The 19,007-nt window shown below is 52.2% G+C and overlaps 6 protein-coding genes across 6 annotated transcripts; 4 read left to right on the top strand and 2 right to left on the bottom strand.

The window, feature by feature from the left end:
* Window positions 1–100: 100 nt before the first annotated feature.
* On the top strand, window positions 101–4,053 carry Triagg1_5409 (uncharacterized protein; the record flags this gene model as incomplete). The annotated part of the gene is made up of 6 exons (XM_062899921.1): window positions 101–119; window positions 462–853; window positions 911–1,504; window positions 1,604–1,635; window positions 1,707–2,210; window positions 2,277–4,053. 6 exons carry the CDS (start codon window positions 101–103, stop codon window positions 4,051–4,053), a joined length of 3,318 nt encoding a protein of 1,105 aa, XP_062755530.1.
* An 849-nt stretch (window positions 4,054–4,902) lies between these two features.
* Window positions 4,903–6,608, top strand: Triagg1_5408 (uncharacterized protein; the record flags this gene model as incomplete). Its single annotated transcript, XM_062899919.1, has 3 exons — window positions 4,903–5,215; window positions 5,307–5,562; window positions 5,618–6,608. The coding sequence occupies 3 exons, from the start codon at window positions 4,903–4,905 to the stop codon at window positions 6,606–6,608; spliced, it is 1,560 nt and encodes a 519-aa protein (XP_062755529.1).
* Window positions 6,609–8,116: 1,508 nt separating this feature from the next.
* Triagg1_5407 (uncharacterized protein) lies at window positions 8,117–8,905 on the top strand (the record flags this gene model as incomplete). Its single annotated transcript, XM_062899918.1, has 1 exon — window positions 8,117–8,905. One exon carries the CDS (start codon window positions 8,117–8,119, stop codon window positions 8,903–8,905), a length of 789 nt encoding a protein of 262 aa, XP_062755528.1.
* A 221-nt stretch (window positions 8,906–9,126) lies between these two features.
* Triagg1_5406 (uncharacterized protein) lies at window positions 9,127–12,104 on the bottom strand (the record flags this gene model as incomplete). Its single annotated transcript, XM_062899917.1, has 2 exons — window positions 9,127–9,171; window positions 9,234–12,104. 2 exons carry the CDS (start codon window positions 12,102–12,104, stop codon window positions 9,127–9,129), a joined length of 2,916 nt encoding a protein of 971 aa, XP_062755527.1.
* A 1,942-nt stretch (window positions 12,105–14,046) lies between these two features.
* On the top strand, window positions 14,047–15,312 carry Triagg1_5405 (uncharacterized protein; the record flags this gene model as incomplete). Its single annotated transcript, XM_062899916.1, has 1 exon — window positions 14,047–15,312. One exon carries the CDS (start codon window positions 14,047–14,049, stop codon window positions 15,310–15,312), a length of 1,266 nt encoding a protein of 421 aa, XP_062755526.1.
* A 466-nt stretch (window positions 15,313–15,778) lies between these two features.
* On the bottom strand, window positions 15,779–17,014 carry Triagg1_5404 (uncharacterized protein; the record flags this gene model as incomplete). Its single annotated transcript, XM_062899915.1, has 1 exon — window positions 15,779–17,014. The coding sequence occupies one exon, from the start codon at window positions 17,012–17,014 to the stop codon at window positions 15,779–15,781; it is 1,236 nt and encodes a 411-aa protein (XP_062755525.1).
* Window positions 17,015–19,007: the final 1,993 nt, after the last annotated feature.

Below are 19,007 nucleotides of genomic sequence, written 5' to 3'. Positions count from 1 at the left end.
GCCATTGGAGAGTGACCTCCGCGTCTTCTACCCCTTCATGTCCAGTAGAGTGACAATGTGTTTCTAGCCAGTTGCCGGAACACGAATACGGATGCGACGCATGGTGACACATGTTGGGGGTCTGTTGGGGATACGTTTTGGTATAACCAAAACACGTAGTCTCCCATTACTTTCAATGTTTCCTATCGGACACCAGCCTTTCGTTGTCAATTTCCACGGGACTTAATAAAACATGGCAAATAAAGGCTTCAGACAGAGGTTAAGGGAGTGGAAGACTTCCCTGATGTCTCGTTGGCACTCTTTTAAAAAAAGCCCTCTGTCGAGTCTAAATCAACCTCGAGTGTCGTTACAAAGCATCCTTAACAAGCCAAAACTTCAGCAGCCAACTTGTCTACCCACTGCATCGGCTAGCCTTTCCAATTCAACGGCGCCTCATCAGGTGATTAACCCAACGCTTTCAGACACGGCTATAACATCACAGATTACCCCTCCACCAGCTATCGAAATATCAGGGTCTCCAGTTACAGGGGAACAACCAGTTGCCTTGACTCTTTGGGACGAGGCTTTCCGCAAGGTTAACAACGAAACCCAAGGATGGATTCGAAGCCAAGGACTCGATTCACCAGAGCAGGCAAAGTCAGATGATCTTATAAACATGATTAAGCAGAAAAGTAAATCATTACTTGAAGAGAAAAATATGCCTTTCAAAATCGAAATTGGGAACCAGAAAATCGTATTCCGCGAGTACATCGCCGATATTATCACATTTCTCTCAGTGGCCGGTGACTTTGTCATCAGTTTTTCGCCAACTCAAGCCAGGGCACCATGGGCTGCAGCAAAGGCAGTGTTGAGCGTAAGCTAATTGTCTACGAATCTATTATTATCTAACTTACTAACTTCATTATAATAGATTCCGGTTACACACATTGAGCAAATCGCAACACTTGCTGGAATAGTTGAGTTGTTTACTCGTATTGTCCACCGGGGTCAGGTATACGAGCATTTATATACCGCAACAACGACACATAAAGACGCTTTATCAAACTTGCGCGACGCCCTACGAGATTTATATACTACAGCAATAGAGCTACTATCCCGATCTGCTGTCTTGGTTAAAGGTGGATTAACCACGCAAACGTTAAACGCCATTCTTCGACCCAACAAGGCTTCAGGCCTTATTTCTGAGTTGTGGATGAAAGAGCAAAAGGTTCTACTAGAAGCTCAAGTTTGTGAGGCCTCTCGTAGCGCTCAAGCTGGTGAAACCATGGATGGAAGAATAGAAGCCTTATTCACGAGCCTCGGTGAACTATCGACACCCCTTACTCGGATTGATAAGGGGGTCGATAATGTTCTAGAAGTGGTTGAACAGGACCGACTGGAGAGACTTATGGACTTTATTAGCTCAGAAAAGTTTGGCAAGGACCACATTACTATCAAAGAAACAAGAATAGAAGGGACCGGAGATTGGTTGATAAACCACGAGAGATTTCGCGATTGGCAAGCGGTACGCTCGTCTTCGACACTCTTGTGTCTCAAAGGAACCGGTAAAACCCCTCCTGAATATCCAATCATTCTATACGTTTCTATTTCTAACACGGTTTAGTCGGTACTGGTAAAACATACCTTACCTCCAGGGTAATTGATCATATAAAGCAAACCTTGGAAACATCGGCTCATGATGAAGGTTTTGCTTTCTTTTATTGCAGCCGATCTGGTCCCTTGATGTTGGACCCTCTCGTCGTTCTTAGGAGTTTTGTCCGCCAATTATCTTACAAAGCGTCCCACTACGACCGCATCCAAACCAGCGTCATCCAGAAATGCGAATTAGCAAAACGAGAAGGGCGAGACCTGGGCTATAAAGAATGCAAAAAGCTAATCACGGCCTCTCTAAACCTCTATTCAAAAACAACGTTCATTCTTGATGCTCTAGATGAATCCGAAATCTCAATGTATAACTTGGCAGAGATTTTTATTGAGTTGATGGAACAAGCTACAAAACCGGTCAAAGTCTTCATCTCAAGTCGTCCAGATCGACAGTATTTAAAGGTTTTTGAAGACAAGTGCATAATCACAGTCAGTAGTGACAATCAGAAAGGCGACATTGAGAAATATCTTGACGAAACACTATGCTCTCAATCAATTTTCAACAGGTGCAAAGCGGAAATCCAGGAAATAATTAAAGAGACGTTTAGATCTCGCAATGACGGAATGTAAGCCGAACAGCTACTTATCTACCCTATTGTCACACTTCTAATCAAGATGATCTATTGACTTAGGTTCCGATGGGTCTATTTACAGGTCAAAAGCCTGCTGAAATGCATCTCAGATGACGCAGTCAAGGCATGGGCCAGAACAATACCTCACGATTTGATGGCTGCATACGATCAGTTGTGGGAGAATATACGAGAGCAGCATACTGAAGACGACGTAGCATTGGCTGAGCGTGCTGTTCAGTGGGTGTTGTGTGCATTTGAGCCACTCAAATCCGATATTCTCCTAGAAGCCGTCCGATATTCCCTAGAAGGAGACGCACTGGTACGAAAAGAAAAGCAATCTGAAGAAGAAATCCTGTTGCTTTGCCAAGACCTTCTGACGATTGATGCAGAGAGAGGGATATGGACGCTACCACATGCCTCAGTGGCAGAATATTTCGAGTCTAGGAATTTGACGCCAGGAAAATGCGATGTGTTTGCTTCCATCACATCGCTCAGCTTTCTGATGGGATCTGAATTTCATTCTTCTCATATTGAACGGAATGGCAATCATTTTGACACTTTCGAGGGATACATCTCACATACATGGCCCCGACACGTTCAGCGATATGATGCATGGCTGGGATCAACGGAGGGCGCAGAGCCAGACCAAAAGCTCGTCACCACTCTGAAGCACTTTCTCGGGTCTGTAGAAGAGAGTGGCGATCACTATCGGACTTGGTTGAAGGAAATCCATGCCCCGTATTATCTGGAACTGACGCCTGAAAGCATGACCTTGTTCGTCATGTGTCGCTTCGGATTTTACCACGTTTTGCGTGACTGGTGGGAGGACGGCAGAATCGATGAGGAAATGGCGCTCAGGAAATGCGCATCGTACCCTGGCTATGATTCTCTTGCACTGGCAGCTCGAGGCAGATGCCTGCCAATTTGCAGATACTTGGTGGGAGTCATTGGTCTGAACAATCCTCTTGCTCAAGGACATTGCCGGGCTATGGAGCAGGCGATAGAGGGGAGTAATCAGGACGTTGTCTCCTTCTTGATAGAGGAGGCAAACGCCGATGTCAATGTCTGCTACTGCGATGAAACAGCTGCACAGTTCGCGGCCAGGCTTTGGCGCACCGACATGCTGCAGTGGCTCATGGACCAAGGCTGGATCGACATAAACAGGGAGGGCGGCAAACGTTATGGCAATGTCCTCATCGCGGCGGCAACCAGTGACCACGTCAAGTCGATCGAGATTCTGCTCAAAGCTGGAGCTGACGTGAATGCCGCCGTGGAGTGTGGCGATTACGGCAGTGCCCTTGTTGCAGCGGCAACTACATCGAGATGCTTCGAATACTTGGAAAAGATCCAGTTGCTTCTCGGCCATGGCGCAGATCCCAACCATCCCATGAAAGGCGGCAAGTACGTCAGCGCACTGGAAGCGGTCGTTGCCAGTGCTTTCGAATGGTATTTTGAAGATAACCTGGCTGAGAACATACAGTCGTTGGCGCTCTTGCTGGAAGCTGGCGCGGATCCCGCGGCCATAAATAACCGAGGAGAACATGGGAGTGCACTTGCTACCGCTGCATTTTATGGATTCAAAGATTTCCTAAAGATGATGATTGGTGTTACTGGCAGGGAACGGGCAATTGAGTGTCTTGGCCAGAGCAGATGCCCCAAGAAGCTGTACTTTAGCGATAAAAGACATATGGAGAGCTGGAGGCAGGCCAGGTCGGACACAATCGCATATCTTACCAGCCAAGTCGGGGTGGACAACGAGATTCTTTACAGGATTGGGCTGCGTGACATCGAACCCGAGAAAGATTGGGAACAATTTGTTGTTATACGGATACATTAATGTCAGCGCCAAACGCGACTGCTATATCAAAGATAGATGATGCGGAGCGAGACTGATAGTGGGTTAAACCTGTCCGGTTCTGGAAGCTGTCAACGACGAGCATTAAAAAAAGAAGCGTTTGAGATCCGTCCGTGTTTTACTTCGTTGGCTTTGGGAAATCATGGGCTTAGCATCCATATCATAACACCGCTTTGCAAACATGTACAGTGGAAATGACATCCTGGTAACATGTTGGCCATTTCTGCTTGATATTTGATGTCTTCACTTCAGGTACCTACAAAAACATCATTCGCATGCTTTTGCAGGGACAAAAACCCCCGGGCGAAACGACAGAGGTTCAAAGTATGATACTGATTGGCCGTTCTAAGAGTACACTGTGATGAAGGTCTGGAGACTCTTGTTGTGGTTCATGCCGGATTGTACCAAGGATATATAATGCAGTACAAGATCGCCGGGAATATAGAAAAGAAGAATATCAACGTGCATCTGCAGTCAGTTGATCTCTTTATCCCTTGCCTCAGGGATTTGGGTAGTCGTTGAGCTTTCACTTATCGCAAACTCGATACGGCTTTCCATAGACGAACCAGGGTCATTCCCCACGGGGTTGGAGTCTGACTTACTTACATGTAATTGGTTGACCTGACCATCTGGAGTCCAAAACGCTCGTTAGCGGAAAACGAAGACGAACAAGGTTGTCGAGAACGACGAACATCGTGGGGAACAGGCGGGACTTTATCTATGCACACTCAACCAACGACTGTTGATATTCGGATAAGACGCTCATTCCCAGCATGGTGAGGTTGCATAGCTATCAGAAATTCTCTACCAGAGTATTAATCAAATTCTGCAATGGAAAACGCCATCAAGCCGTCTAAGAGGGCGCTGGCCAACCTCGAGTCGGAGTCACCCGCCGACTTGGAAGACAAGATGTCCCATCTTCCCTCTTACGATCCGAAGACATGCCCTGACGGTCTCATAGACCTGTCTGGTGCCACAAACATGCTCGTCGGAGACTTGATGGGGAAGCATATGGGCAAGTTTGTGCAAGGCTATACTGTCGAAAATGGTTTGCCAATCCTGCAACTCGGACACAACTCCACATGTGTAGATGTTAACCAACTCTCGCTAGCTCTTCTATACGGGCCGGTGAACGGCCCCAAGGGTAAGGGGTTCCCGGCACACAGGGATGGTTTTATACATGTGCCCAAGCAACTAACAGAGCTGAAGAAGAGTCGCTGATGGCTGGCTTACAGAACTCTCGCAGGCTGTCGCCCAGTTCATCAACCGCCGCTTTGCACCGGCCACGGCCGTCCAGGCAGGGGATACTCTAACGACCAACGGCGTCCCCGCGCTCGTCGACATGATATCGTTCAACTTTTGTGAGCCGGGCGAAGCCGTCATGGTTCTTACCTCGACTTACCTCGTGTTTCCCCATGACCTCTGCGCTCGCACTGGAGTCCAAATGATTCCCGTGTCGACAGACAGTATCCCTGATCAATACAGCCCCAAGTATGCGACCCAGGTGGTTGATAAACTTGAACAAGCGTCTTGGCTCGGAGATCAGATCGAGAGACAACGACTCGGTCGATTTCCAACGAATCCAGCAAGCATGGCAAGCCGTTGTACGGCGCCATAGCTTACTGCGTGCCGTGTTTGTATGTAGATCTCCAGAAGAAGGCGGATCATACCAGATCGTTCTCAAGGATCCAGTTCCAAGTATTTCCCTCTTTCAGCAAGAACTCAAACACTCGGCAACAAGCAAACAACTGACGGGCGCCTCATTCTCTGATTCCGGCCTACAACACCACCTGTCGGTCCATCAGACGGACGCGACGCGCGCCCATCTCCGTTTTCAGTTCAACCACGCCCTTGCAGATGGCCATTCTTTCGACACCCTTGTCCGAGACTTCCAGCTTGCGTATGACAATCGCCTTGAAGCTCATTGTCCACCGTATTCAAGATTTCTCCAGTATGTCATGACACAGTCTCACGAACATGAACAGAGTCGCCACCACTGGGCGAATTATATGGATGGCATTGAACCTTGCTTCCTGCCTGCCTCGACACAGCCCGCAATCGACTCGCGGGGCACTTTCAGCATCGATGTTCCTGGCCTAGACGCGGAGAAAATCACAAAATCCTGTGCAGAGCGACAAGTCTCCCTAGCAAACATCCTACAAGTTGCTTGGGCCCTTGTGCTGAGGCGCTGGACGGGATCGCGAGCTCCCTGCTTCGGTAACATTGTCTCGGCGCGAGATGTTCCAGTCGATGGAGTTGACGAGATGATGGGCCCTCTATCCTATCTAATGCCAAGTCAAGTTCAGCTAGATGACGACTGCGTTATTTTGAACGTTTTGAAGAACGCTCATGAAGAGTTTATACAAACCTCGAAGCATCAGGCCTACTCAATGACCCAACTTTGGCGGCATCTGGGAGCCCGTGGCTCTGATAAAATGTTCAACACAGCTCTGTCTATTGCTAGACATACAAGCGTGCCCCAAGAGACTTGTGACGGGCATATATTCGAAGTACGAGAGACGCTGTCGACCCAGTAGAGGTATTTGATGCAGCGCTCAGTATGATGGGTGAATATGTACAAGCCAACGTGGATACAGTACGCCGTCTACATTAGAGGCGCTCCCGGTGATGAGTGTGTGTGCCTCGCCTTGGAATTCTGGGAAGAGCACACGTCCAGAGGAGATGGCAGAAAGATGGCAGTCGAGTCGGGTAGAGCAACATCACGTATTGTATCACCCCCTGAGCGTGACATACGGAGTTTAGTTGACGATATATCGGGTGAGAGCTTGGAATTCGCTGACAAGCCTATAGCTTAAGATTAGATAGTAATAATAGTCTTTGTGTTCAAGACCGTTAATGTAAGCCAAGTTAGGAGATGTAAATTTAAAAAAAGAAAATCGCTCATATGGCATATAATCAGTTCAGAATGCAACACTCTAAACGCCATCAAGAATATTCTCGTCTAGAATCCGAAGAGTCCACGCAACCCATGCAACTTCCATGTCATCCTATGCCTCTTCTTGTAGCAATCTCCTCCGCTTATTAACCACGCTGACAGGTTCACCACACACAACTGTCAAAAGTTCATGTCAAACTGCTGTATCTCATTACTCATTGTTCCTATTCGGAATCACCGTCCATGGCTTCCGAACATGCCCCTCACGCTTGCCCCCTGATCGTCCCATCTAACCAGGGCATTGAAACTCCCCAGGCCATCGACCCGCCTCGAGCCGCTCTGTGGAGTAGTAAATACGCGTATTCCTTCCGTAGCTCGATATCCTATACACGTATTTCGTATACGACTGAGGACAAACTCGCAATCTCAAGTCTTCGCCGCGAGTCGTATTCGCATCTCCAACCTGTCGCTCCAAGTTGCAACATGTATGAAATGCCTAATACGGTAATTTTCCCGCAAAAGGCGGCATCTCACCCAAAAGAATCCCCCCAAAACTCCACACAGTAACAATCTCTCTCTCGACTCCGGCTGCGATGGAATCAGAGCGTAATCAGAAAGATCCAAGAGTAAAATATGCCCATGACCGGGTCAAAAAAAATAAGCAGTCACATGCGATAATACCCCCAAACACAGCTAGAAAGAATAATAGTCATCCCAGTTCTCAGCTGGTCATCGCCCGCAGCGTCGGACAATCCTCCCGATGCCGCCACTGCGGCTGAAGCCAATATTGGGGGTGGCTTCGTTGCGCTTGGCTTCCGAAACCAACATGTATACGCGTATTTTCCCTTGCGGGCGATGTGGTGAGGCGAGGCGAGGCCTCACATGCGCGGTAGAAGAGCAAGGCAGGGCGGGAGCCGGATTTGCCTGTTCGATCCTCTTTCGACGAGGCTGGCAGGCAGAAACTGGCCGGGCGGGAAACGGAGAACTGGAAGACCGCGGGCTGGGTTGTGTATATGAAGGGGGGGGATCGCCAGTATTGGTTTTGTGTGTAACCGTTGATACACACACCATATATACCCTCTCTCATCCCTCCCATACTCCTTCTGTACTCTGTCATCTTTTATCATCTTCTTCACCACAGTATAAATCATGTCTCTCACCTCCAAAGTCATCCTCGTCACCGGCTCCGCGGCCGGTCTTGGCCGCGCCATCGCCGAAGCCCTCCTCTCCCGTGGCGCCAGCGTCACCATCTGCGACATCAACCCATCCCGCCTCGCCACCACCAAATCCGAGCTCTCAGACAAACATTCTTCCGACCGCGTCCTCGCCCTCGGGGCCAACGTCGCCGACGAAGAGTCCGTCAAGGTCCTGATCGAACAGTCCGTAGCCCACTTCGGCCGCCTCGACATCGTCATCAACAACGCCGGCATCATGGACAAGTTCGACCCCATCGGCGACTGCGACAAGAAAACGTGGGATAACATCCTCGCCGTCAACCTCACCGGATCCTTCCTCGTCACAAAGTACGCCCTGCCGCACCTGCAGGCCAGCGTAGAGGAAGCCGGCAAGCCAGGCAGCCTCATCATCAACATCGGCTCCACGGCCTCCTTCTCGGGCCTCACTGCTGGCGCAGCTTACACTGCGTCCAAGCACGGGCTCGTTGCGCTGACCAAGCACACGGCGGGCTTCTATGGCCCCAAGGGCATCTACTCGGTTGCGCTGCAGCCGGGCGGCATGAACGAGACCAACATCAGCGATGCCTTCGCCGCGGGCATGAACGTCGATGGCTTCAAGGCCGTCAAGGCGGCGCATCCCCAGATGAACAACGTGCCAGTCGACAATGTAGCACGATACGTGGCGTTCTTGAGCGAGGATGGCATCGGCCAGAGTGCCAACGGGAGCTGCATCGCCTTCACCGGTAACTGGCCCGAGGCCTAGGCGTGGTAGTGACATTAGTTAGAGCGAGCGATGAATAGACCAAAGCAAAACAAATAGAGCTTCATTCAAAACTTGTCATCCAAAATGCCATCCATTTCTTTCATTGTTCATATACATTAAAGCGCAGGCCCCCAAAGTAAATGCACGCGCGCCACCTAATTATAAATCCAGCATGTGGTATCCGTGATTTATCCTCTCCATCACATCGTCGCGTTCCTTTCTTACAAAAATGATTCCCACATCCGATTGATCTGCTTTCTTCGAACCTGCGTAACGAGTCAGTTATCGTCCCCAAGACTTTGTGGCTACGAAAAGGGAGTAAACATACCATAGGTGCCAACAGCACGACTCCCCAAGTGAGCGCCAGTACGGTAGTAAGCAAAGTAACCTTGTTGAATCCCTTGTCCAGAATATCAAACTGGCCGCTCGGCGAAATCTGAGATCCAAAGATGTCAATACCATATGCCACCAACAAACTCGTGCTCTCAACCACGGCCGGCGTGGTCACAATGCCTCTAACACCAACAACGTCCCGCTCGTGGCTAAGCAGATTTCGCCCATCAATGTAAATGGCAGGCGTATACCTGGCGAGGCCCTCGGCCTCAATCTCTGCCGCAGACGGGTCTCTGCCAACGGGTCGACGAGGGTCTATACCATGGCGAGTGATGCCGAGGATAGCGTGAGACTCGGGCAGGTAAGCCAGTAGCTGTCGGCTGCTAATACCTTGACGCGTCTGGGTAACGCTCAAGTTGTTCAGAGGCTCCGACAGGATCCATGTCTGGGAGACAACCCACGGGAGAGGCACGCCGGTTGGGGTATCGACGGGATCCAGGGGTGAAAATGTTTCCGCATCACCCAAAGGACCACGGTCGTTGGCCGAGGGGGACTCGTACAAGTCGGACACGACAACCTGGTATCCCTTGATGTCGCGGTCCGTGCCATCGTTAAGAGTATACTGCCCGAAGAAGGCACAGCTGTACCAGTTCTCCGACAGTGTACATGAGATATCCTTGTCGCCATCCACACCCTCGTGGACTTGGGATGCAAGCAGTTGGCCGGTAACCGTGTCTAAGAGATGGACGGAAAGTGCCGAAGCAGCGGTGTCGATGGCAGCAATGACAACGACATTGGGGTTCAGGTACTTGTAGTTGACGCTTCGGTCTCCCAACACACGGCCGATGGAGGCAATTGGGTCATGAGCAGGTGTCTTGGCAATGCTGGCAATCTTCTGGCCAGGGAGCAGCTGGAGCTGCCAAATCTCGTTTTTGACAATTTCGCCATCTTGGTTGACGAATTTGACTCCCTTGATGGAATCGTCGTCCTCTCGGATGACAATTGTCTGGTCAAGAGTGAGATCCTTCAGGGCATCGCCAGTTGGCTTTCTGTCCTGTCCAAGTGGAAGTAGCCATTTGCTACCCTCGCTCTCGATTACGGCGGTAGCAGAGACGGCAGCCAAGTCGTTGCCGGATTGAGACTCGACAACTTGTCCATCAGCCACTTTGATAACAGCATACTCGCCGTTGGCGCCGCGAACTGTGACCGTGCCTTCAGAGTCATTGACCAAGATGCCCTTCACATCCAGTGCAGAGCCGGGAGCTTGAGGGAACACATCGGCGGACCAAACAATTTCGCCATGGTTTCCGGTGTCTAGGGCATAGAATCGACCACGGCGGGTGGCGAGGATGATGATCTTGTTGAAGCCAAACGAGTCACGGTGAAGACCTGTAGTCTTGGACAGCGCAACAGCGCCACCAGTAACGCTCTCAATGATTCGAGTTGGGATAGTAGCAAGGTAGTCGGGAAGATACTGGAGATCGTTGACGTGGCGAGTAAGGCGGTGGATGTAGGCGTCCAATGGGTTGGTGTGTGCCTCCTCGGCTAGTACCTTGGCCAAGTTCTCGGCCTCGGGGATCTCAGCCCAGGCCGCGGAAACGGCGCCGCTGAGGCCCTCGGAGCGAGTCCAGTCGACTTGACCGTTTCGGATCAGCACCCAGTCCTGAGACTTGGTGACGGTGGCAGATCGGATAGCAAACTCCTTGCCGCCGGCCTTCTTGATGACCTCGGAAACAGCGTGAACGGCCTCAACGCGGGCGTCGGACTTGAGAGCATCACGAGCCAAGACACTGTGAGAGTCGGAGGAAACAACGAGGACTTCGTCGTTGGTAACGCGGGTAAAGTAGACATTGGCGCCTTCGGAGCTGGTAGAGAACGCGCCAAGTCCAGGGAGCAGGGGAAGCTCATAAGCCTTGGTGATCTGGCCAGACTTTAAGTTGGTATGGAAGACCTCGCCCTTGTTGCCAGTGGTGGTACGGGTGTGAACCAGAAAGTGAGGCTGAGACTGGGTCAAGTGCGGGGCGTGAATCTCGACAGAGACGGTGTCCGCGGGAAGCGCAAAGTCTTGCTTGGACTTTGTGCCCAGGATGTGAACATTGAGCTTGGCCAGATCGTTGCTGGCCCATGCCAGAATTGGAGCAGCCGAGTTTGCGCCGACAAACATGACATCCTGCGGTCCTTGGACGTCGCCCTTGGTGCCAACCGTCCAGTGGTCAACCCGTCCTCCCGTGGCGGGCTCCAACGAGGTGACTTTCAAGCTGTACGAAGAGGGAGATCCGTGGAGGCCGATGACGTAGACATTGGAGAGGCTGGTGGACACTTGGAGAGGGATATCCTTGGAGACCTCGCGGAACTCCCAAACCACGGAGCCCAAAACGCCGTGCAGCCTGCGCAGAACCGTGACGCCATCCTCCTCGAACAAGACGAGGACGTCCTTTCTCGCGCTCTCGGTCAGCTCCATGACCTCTAGATCCTTGACCTGGCCACTGAACTCGGTCTGCCACAGGTTCCGTCCGCTCAGCGCAGCCCACGACTGGACCTGCTGGCCGTGTGCAGCAATTATCCAGTTCTCGCCCTCGGGGGCCCTCAGGTGGCCGCCGCCACGGGAGATGCCGGGGAAAATCTGCTGGCGCCAAACAAGAGCGCCCGAATTGGGGTTCACGGCGCCCAGGACTCCCACATCGCTGAGTGTATATAGAAGGCTCGCCTTCTCGTCCTTCTTGGGCCGGTGGAAGAAGGTGGTCTCGCTCTGGGGCAGGCCGACGAGGGCGTGGTGGAAGTCGATCTGGCCAACCTCGTCCTTGTAGACAGCTGCCACGAGCGACGACAGGCCCAGCAGCAGGGCCGATTGCAGTGAGCGTCGCATTTTGGCAGCTTATGTGGTGTTCATAGCTGGATGCCTCGTTTGGGGCAGCTTCGGTGGGCTGGATGTCGTCAACGGCCACCTTTCCCCAGTTCCGCCGATGACTAAGCAGGAGCTTTATCAGCTTATCAGTGGGCAAGCTTGACGCATCGGGATCACGGCCATCATTTGTTATATCAGCAGTGCTGCCAGCAAAAAGAGTGCCTATCGATGTTGCATTGATGCTGTATTGACAAAAAGTATTCTCTATTGGATCTCTCTTTTTTGAACTTTTTTACGACTGAAAGATGCCAACTGATAGCGGCCAAAAGAGTGCTGATCGTGAGCTTACAAGCTCGAATCTGAGGCCTAACCGATACTCCATGCCTGCATACCCTGTACTACCGCAAACCAGGATTCTAATTGATCACATCGAAAGCAATGCTTCAGCTAGGGCTCAAAGAGGCCCACTTGAAGGCTGATAACATCAAGGACATGAATTTCCATGGCTTGTAGAGACGCATAAAGTACGGGGTCAATGGCTCGCCCGGTCATACAGCCGTTGAATGGTGGGACAACGTCATACCGAAGAAATCAGGATGCGCACTTGCATGATAGTTGAAGAGAGTTTACAATGCAGAGAGTAGAGAGTTACGGGACAACAGTTGAATAGTACGTGCAGGATATACAATCAACTCCCCAAAAAGAAAAGAAACACTGCAAGCTAGAATAAGAACGTATACAAAGCAAGAATAAAAAAGAAAGAAGAGGCAGAAAGAGGAGCCAAAAAGTACAGCGAAAATATCCGCACTCCCATTACCGGCCGTGATCAAGCAATAACTAAACATGGGCTCATCCGTCACATCACGTCAGAAAGGCAAATCAAGATACCCTCAAACGCCAAAAAAAAATCTAAAGAGCAATAGAAACAGAAACCTCAATTCTCCGCGGATATGCTCCAACCCAAATACTCATCACGCCTGACGAAAAACTCGTATGATCAATGACTCTTGTTGCGTCTATTCTTTCTTCTCTTTTTGCCGCAAGACCGGATCGCACCACTGTGCCCGTTCTCTTTTAGTTCAGCTCTCAACCGGGGACTACCTAGGTCACTCAACTAGCAAGTCCTCGTATAACCAAGCAAGAATTCCAAATTAGTACACCAAAAAGGACCGTCTTCCATACGACCAGCCATTCCGATTATTCCCATATACGCCGCTCCGGTCCCGTCCTTGCTTTTTCCAAATCAGCCCACCCGAGTCCGCAGTGGAGCCAGCAAAGCGACCCGTCATGCGCAATGCAAAAAATCCAGGGACCAAAAAAAAAGGGTCCTCCGAAGAGGTTTCTTATAAAGAGCCCGGGCGCGGCGTGAATCCAGCGTCTCCGGATCTCCGGGGCTGGTTAATGGCCGCCATGGCATTGGCTGCGTGTGGCCTTTGGTGGTAAGCGCAAAAGAGGCTGAAAGAGGCCGCGGCGTTTGATGCGCGGAGACGTTCTAAACAGAATGGAGATGCAGCGTCGGAAGAGATTTTCTCTTCTTTCCTTGGTTAGGATGGATATATAAGGGAATGACGCTGTCGTGATGATTTTTGTTTGGTTCATTATTCAGATATCATCAACACGATAACAACAACATCAATTGTTTCTTCTTTTTCTGTCTTTTGTTATAGACTTGCATCCAAGCGACCTCTATTAGAACTCGGTATAGAACTATAGAGCCACACGGAAAGCAAAAACCAATAGCCTATCGCCAGCACACACACCCGGAAAAAAAAAGGAAAGAAAAAACAAAAAACCCCTGGAAATAATAATCAGGAACCCCAAAAAGTGAGACACACACGGCAGACAAGGCAGACGTCAATTCGCAACCCGTCCCTCGTCTCTCAAGTATATAAATCAAATCAGAACCCCATCAACTATAGATCGCCCACCCAAAACACCCAAAACCCCCATCATCACCGTCGCCATGGCCGCCCTCAGCCCAGAGCAAATCGCCATCATCAAGTCCACCGTGCCCATCATCCGCCAGCACGGCACCACCGTCACCACCACCTTCTACGCCAACATGCTCGCCGCCCACCCAGAGCTCAAGAACTACTTCTCCCTGCGCAACCAGCAGACCGGCGCCCAACAAGCCGCCCTCGCCAACTCGGTCCTCGCCGCCGCCACCCACATCGACAACCTGGCCGTCATCGCCGGCGCCGTCGAGAAGGTTGCCCACAAGCACGTGTCGCTCTTCATCCAGCCCGAGCACTACCCCATCGTCGGCAAGTACCTGATCGGCGCCTTCAAGCAGATCCTGGGCGACGCCTTCACGCCCGAGATCGAGACGGCCTGGACCATTGCCTACGGCCTGCTGGCCGACATCTTCATCCAGCGCGAGAAGACGCTCTATTCCGAGGCCGGCTGGCAAGGCTGGCGCGACTTCACCATCGCCCGCCGCGAGGACGAGGCCGAGGGCATCACCAGCTTCTACCTCAAGCCCACCGACGGCGGCCTGCTGCCCCAGTTCCTGCCGGGCCAGTACGTCAGCCTGCAGATCCCCGTCCCGGAGCTCAACGGCCTGTTCCAGAGCCGCCAGTTCAGCCTGAGCCTGGCGCCCCATCAAAGCGCCGAGCAGTACCGCGTCACCGTCAAGAAGGAAAAGGCCGTCGACTCGTACACGGTCGAGGAGCTGGCCGCCGGCAAGATCGCCGGCCTCGTGTCGCAGCGCCTGCACGAGCAGTACAAGGTCGGCGACAAGGTCCAGCTCAGCCCTCCCCACGGCGAGTTCACCTTCAGCGCCGCCGACACGCCCGTGACGGCCCCGGTCGTGCTGCTGTCCGCCGGCGTCGGCGTCACGCCCCTGCTGTCCATCCTCGACACCATCCTCGAAAACTCATCCCAGGGCTCCCGCCCCGTGACGTGGATCCACGGCGCTCGACACTCTGGCGCCGTAACCTACGGCAAGCACATCCGCGAGGCCGACGCCAAGCACAGCAACCTGTCCACCAAGATCTTCATCAACAACGTCACCGAGGCCGACGTCAAGGGCCAGCAGTACGACTACGCCGGCCGCATCAGCCTCGACACCCTCGAGGCCGACGGAGTGCTGCCCGTGAGCGATGCCTCTGCCGAGTACTACATCTGCGGTCCCGAGGAGTGGATGATCCAGACGCGCGCTGAGCTGCTCAACAAGGGCGTCAGCCTGGAGAAGCAGCACCTGGAGCTGTTCCGCACCGGCACTGTCTAGATGAGCAGTCAAATCGCATGTGTATGATGGAAAAATAATAAGAAGCACACCTGTACAGAGTCTCTGCTGGTAGGGATGTCGTGGATGTGCATGTCTCCTCTCTGAATTGGGCGTTGGATGTATGGATATGAATGGGCAATAGCGTTGATTTCAGTTTAGTAAAGGTAGAAATAGACTTAGCATACCTGTATAACAGGGGGGAGATATTCAAAAACCTCCTTTCTTAGTTCAAACTCTACTCGCCCTGTATCTAGGTACGAATACCGAAGTGCTGACTTACAATGGACAGGGCGTACTAAGATAGGTACCATAGTGGAAAGGGATCATTGATTAAAAAAAATTATAGCCAATCATTTATTGTCAAAAAAAACCAGTCTATCGTTGGTTTATCCTATTTCCCAAAAAAAACCGTCAACATCTATCCTCCTCAAAGTACGACCCCCTATTTACAAGAACATCTTCATGCTTAGAACAAGGCCAGGACACCGGCGACCAGGGCCACACCGGCAATGGCAGCTCCGGAGAATCGAGTCACGGCAGCAGCGCTGGTGGTGGTGGTAGCGGCGGGGGCGCCCGATGTGGTGCTGGAAGAGTCGCTGTTGCTCGACTTGGAACCTCCAGCGTTGTTGGAAGAGCTGTCTGAGGAGCCCTTGACAGGGGAGGGAGTTCCAGTGGCGTGGACCAGAGTGGTGGCCGTGGAAGAAGACTTGCCGGTCGGCTTAGTGATGGCACTGGAGGACTCCGAGGACTCGGGAGGGCAGGTCAGGTCGAATGAGGGGGTGGAGGACAGGCTCTGGCTGATACCGAACTTGACCTGGTTGGCAGGGTTGGAGTCGCGCAGGTTGTACCAGAAGGTGGGCACCTTGTTGAACAGCCTCTGGCAGCCAATCTGGTCCCAGTACGACTTGGCGTTGGCGACGCTGGGCTTGGCCTCGTCCCAGTCGGGACCGGTCAGGGGCCAGCCGGTCTCGGTAACCCAGACGGGCTTGCCATTGGCAACGCCAAGGGTGGTCTCGTAAGCAGCGTCGAAGAGCTTGCCGGCGTTGCTAATGTCGTTGCCCTTGCCGGTCTCGTAGAAGGGGTACTCGTCGACGCCAATCCAGTCGACAGCGTCGAGAACAACCTTGTTGGTGCCGTTGACCCAAGCATCCCAGGTATCGACGTGACCAATGGGGACGCTGGCCATGGGAGTGTTGGCAAAGGCCTTCTTGTAGTCGTTGATGAAGCCGAGAATCTCCTGGGGGCCGTTGCCGACACCGGCCTTGTTGGTTCGTCCAGTGGCCGAGTCACGGTACAGATCCTCGCTACCAATGGAGATGCCGATGATGAGATCGGTCAGGTCGGTGCCGAACTGCTTGACGGCAGCGGTCAGAGCAGCAAGCTCATTGTTGATGTTGGTGGTGCCAGAGGCCCAGACACCGAGGAGGATGTAAGTCTTGGTCTTGACGGCGGCGGAAAAGGCCTCGATGGGGGTGTTTGTGGAGTAGGCCTGGATGTTGGTGTAGAGGCGGACGGCGTTGAAGGTGCCAGGGGCGCCAACAAGCTTCTGGGCGGTGGTGAACTCGGCCAAGAAGTCCTTCTCGAACTTGGCGGACTCGTCGGGAAGGGTGTTGCCGGAGTTGAAGCCGAGGTAGTTCTTCTGTCCAGCAGAAACACCGGCGGCAAGGGCAACACCAGTCGCGATAGTCGTAGACAACTTCATGGTGAAATGTGTTGGCTGATTGAATCAAATGTTACTGATGTGATGCGGTGCGGTGCAAAGAGCGTGGTGCGCGACGAGCAGAGGAGCTAAAGAGCGATTGAGTCTATTTGGGCCGTGCTGGGCAGTGTAAAATGAAAGAACGTCTGTGGACAAGGAAATGAACGTCGCAGCAAGAAAACGAGGCAATGCTAAGAATGAGACAATGTCAAGGCCAAGCAAGAAAAAGAGAGTTGATGAGAGAAAGGACGGCAGTTTTGAGCTGCGCCATGGCGAAATTGCAGGCAGGGGGTGACAGCTGGGATCACGTGCATTTCAGGGACCGTGCCGGTTGCTGTAGCGGTCCCTTGGCTTCCGTCAGGTATCTGGAGCGGTGCCTGCAGCGCTGTAAATTGTCAAATGGTACCTGCGTCCCCCCTGGGGGGATCCGCATTGCCCAAGTTGAAACAGGAGTGCATAGCCTCAGGGCGCCTAGCCGGATTGGGCAGCACTGAGAGCACATCTTGGATCTAATTGGAAGCTGAACGGCTATGGCCGAAGGGTCACAAACAAGGGACAATACGAGGGTGCACAGCAAACCAATGATGGGAGCGCAAGTACCCGTGACAACGGGGCTGCCTGTCCCTTGAATGGAGGTACTAATCAGCAGTGATGATGTGATGCCTGTTTGCTGTTGTTGTTGCTGTCCCTTTACCCTATATTCCCTCTTCTTTTCGAGTTCCTTTTATTTAATCTTGCTCTTCTTTTCCTCAAACTAACCAACTCTACGGGGTACCCTAGATGATCAAATGCCAGATTGTCTACTTACTTGCTGATGTAGTATCAAGGCCATGTGAAGCCATACCTGCAAAGGGAGTCCTACTGTTGCCAGACGTTTCTCCTCTTTCAGCGCGCATCTGCCCGTGCACGGCAGATGAAGCTCGTATCATGGCGCCAAAAACGCACAACGTGAAACCATTTGATGTAATAAGCAGAATCGATGCTGGTTGGTGCCCTCAGGGAGAAATGGAACGTGCTGGAGCCGTGTTTTGATGGCTCGGCGCAGATCTGGGCCCCGCCGGTCGCACCAGAAACGAAACAAACTTGCTAGGCCAGACAAATGGATGTCGTGCTGGCAGAGACAGACAGCATTCTAGCAATACTAGGAGTAATGCTAGAGTATTGGCAAAGCAGCGCTGGAGCCGAAATTGTCCCAATTAATGAGGAGTAGGCATTGGGCACCCGTGGCAGGCCGGCAGCTCATATAAAGTGCTGAACCCCTGCTACTCCAATATTTGCTCTCCCTAGCTAATTAGTAGGTATCTGCTTCCATAACCAGCGATTCGGCGTTCTATATTAATTCTCGAAAGGGGATAAAAATAATATTGTTAGTAAGAAGGGCATGGATATGACTTCAGCAAGGGGCTGCTGAATAGATTGACCAGCCTGGGGCTAGGCGGCAGAGTAAAGGGAGAGACTGCCTCGGCCGAAACAGCACCGAGTGAAGCGAGATTGACTGCTCAAGGAGTTCACGGACCCAGCCATGGAGAAGCTTACCAGTATGGTAAATAGTATAGGCAGCGAGCCTTTTTGTCCTTCCCGCCTGGATGTCACTCCGGCCCGAGCAGAGGGTTGTGGAATCACACGGGCGGGAATTGTTAGGGCATGCAAGGCAGACGTCCGCATTCCGCTCACCGAGAGCCGCACCGGACGGCAACTGTGGTGAATGCCGGCATCATCTTGCATGGGATGGACAAAGGTGCCGGTATTTATGCATTGACAGATGGGACAGCTGCTCCATAGCGTCTGCGAGATCCGGCCCCAATGACGTTGCGCCCTGGTGCGTATGTGTGAGCGTGTGTGTGTAAATCCGTAGAGAAGCAACCGGCGACACACAACTCCAGGCTGTCGTCCAAACAAGCGCGAGGCCTCACAACCCTCTCAACCCTCTTTGCGTGCCTAAAAAGGCATGACTCAGCCCGGAATCGAGCTACCGGCTCCATCTTCCGCGTGGGTT

Source organism: Trichoderma aggressivum, assembly GCF_033847375.1.
Source record: "Trichoderma aggressivum f. europaeum strain CBS 100526 chromosome Unknown scaffold_019, whole genome shotgun sequence".
In the NCBI taxonomy this organism is placed as follows: domain Eukaryota; kingdom Fungi; phylum Ascomycota; class Sordariomycetes; order Hypocreales; family Hypocreaceae; genus Trichoderma; species Trichoderma aggressivum.
This window is presented reverse-complemented; position numbering and strand designations above follow the sequence as displayed.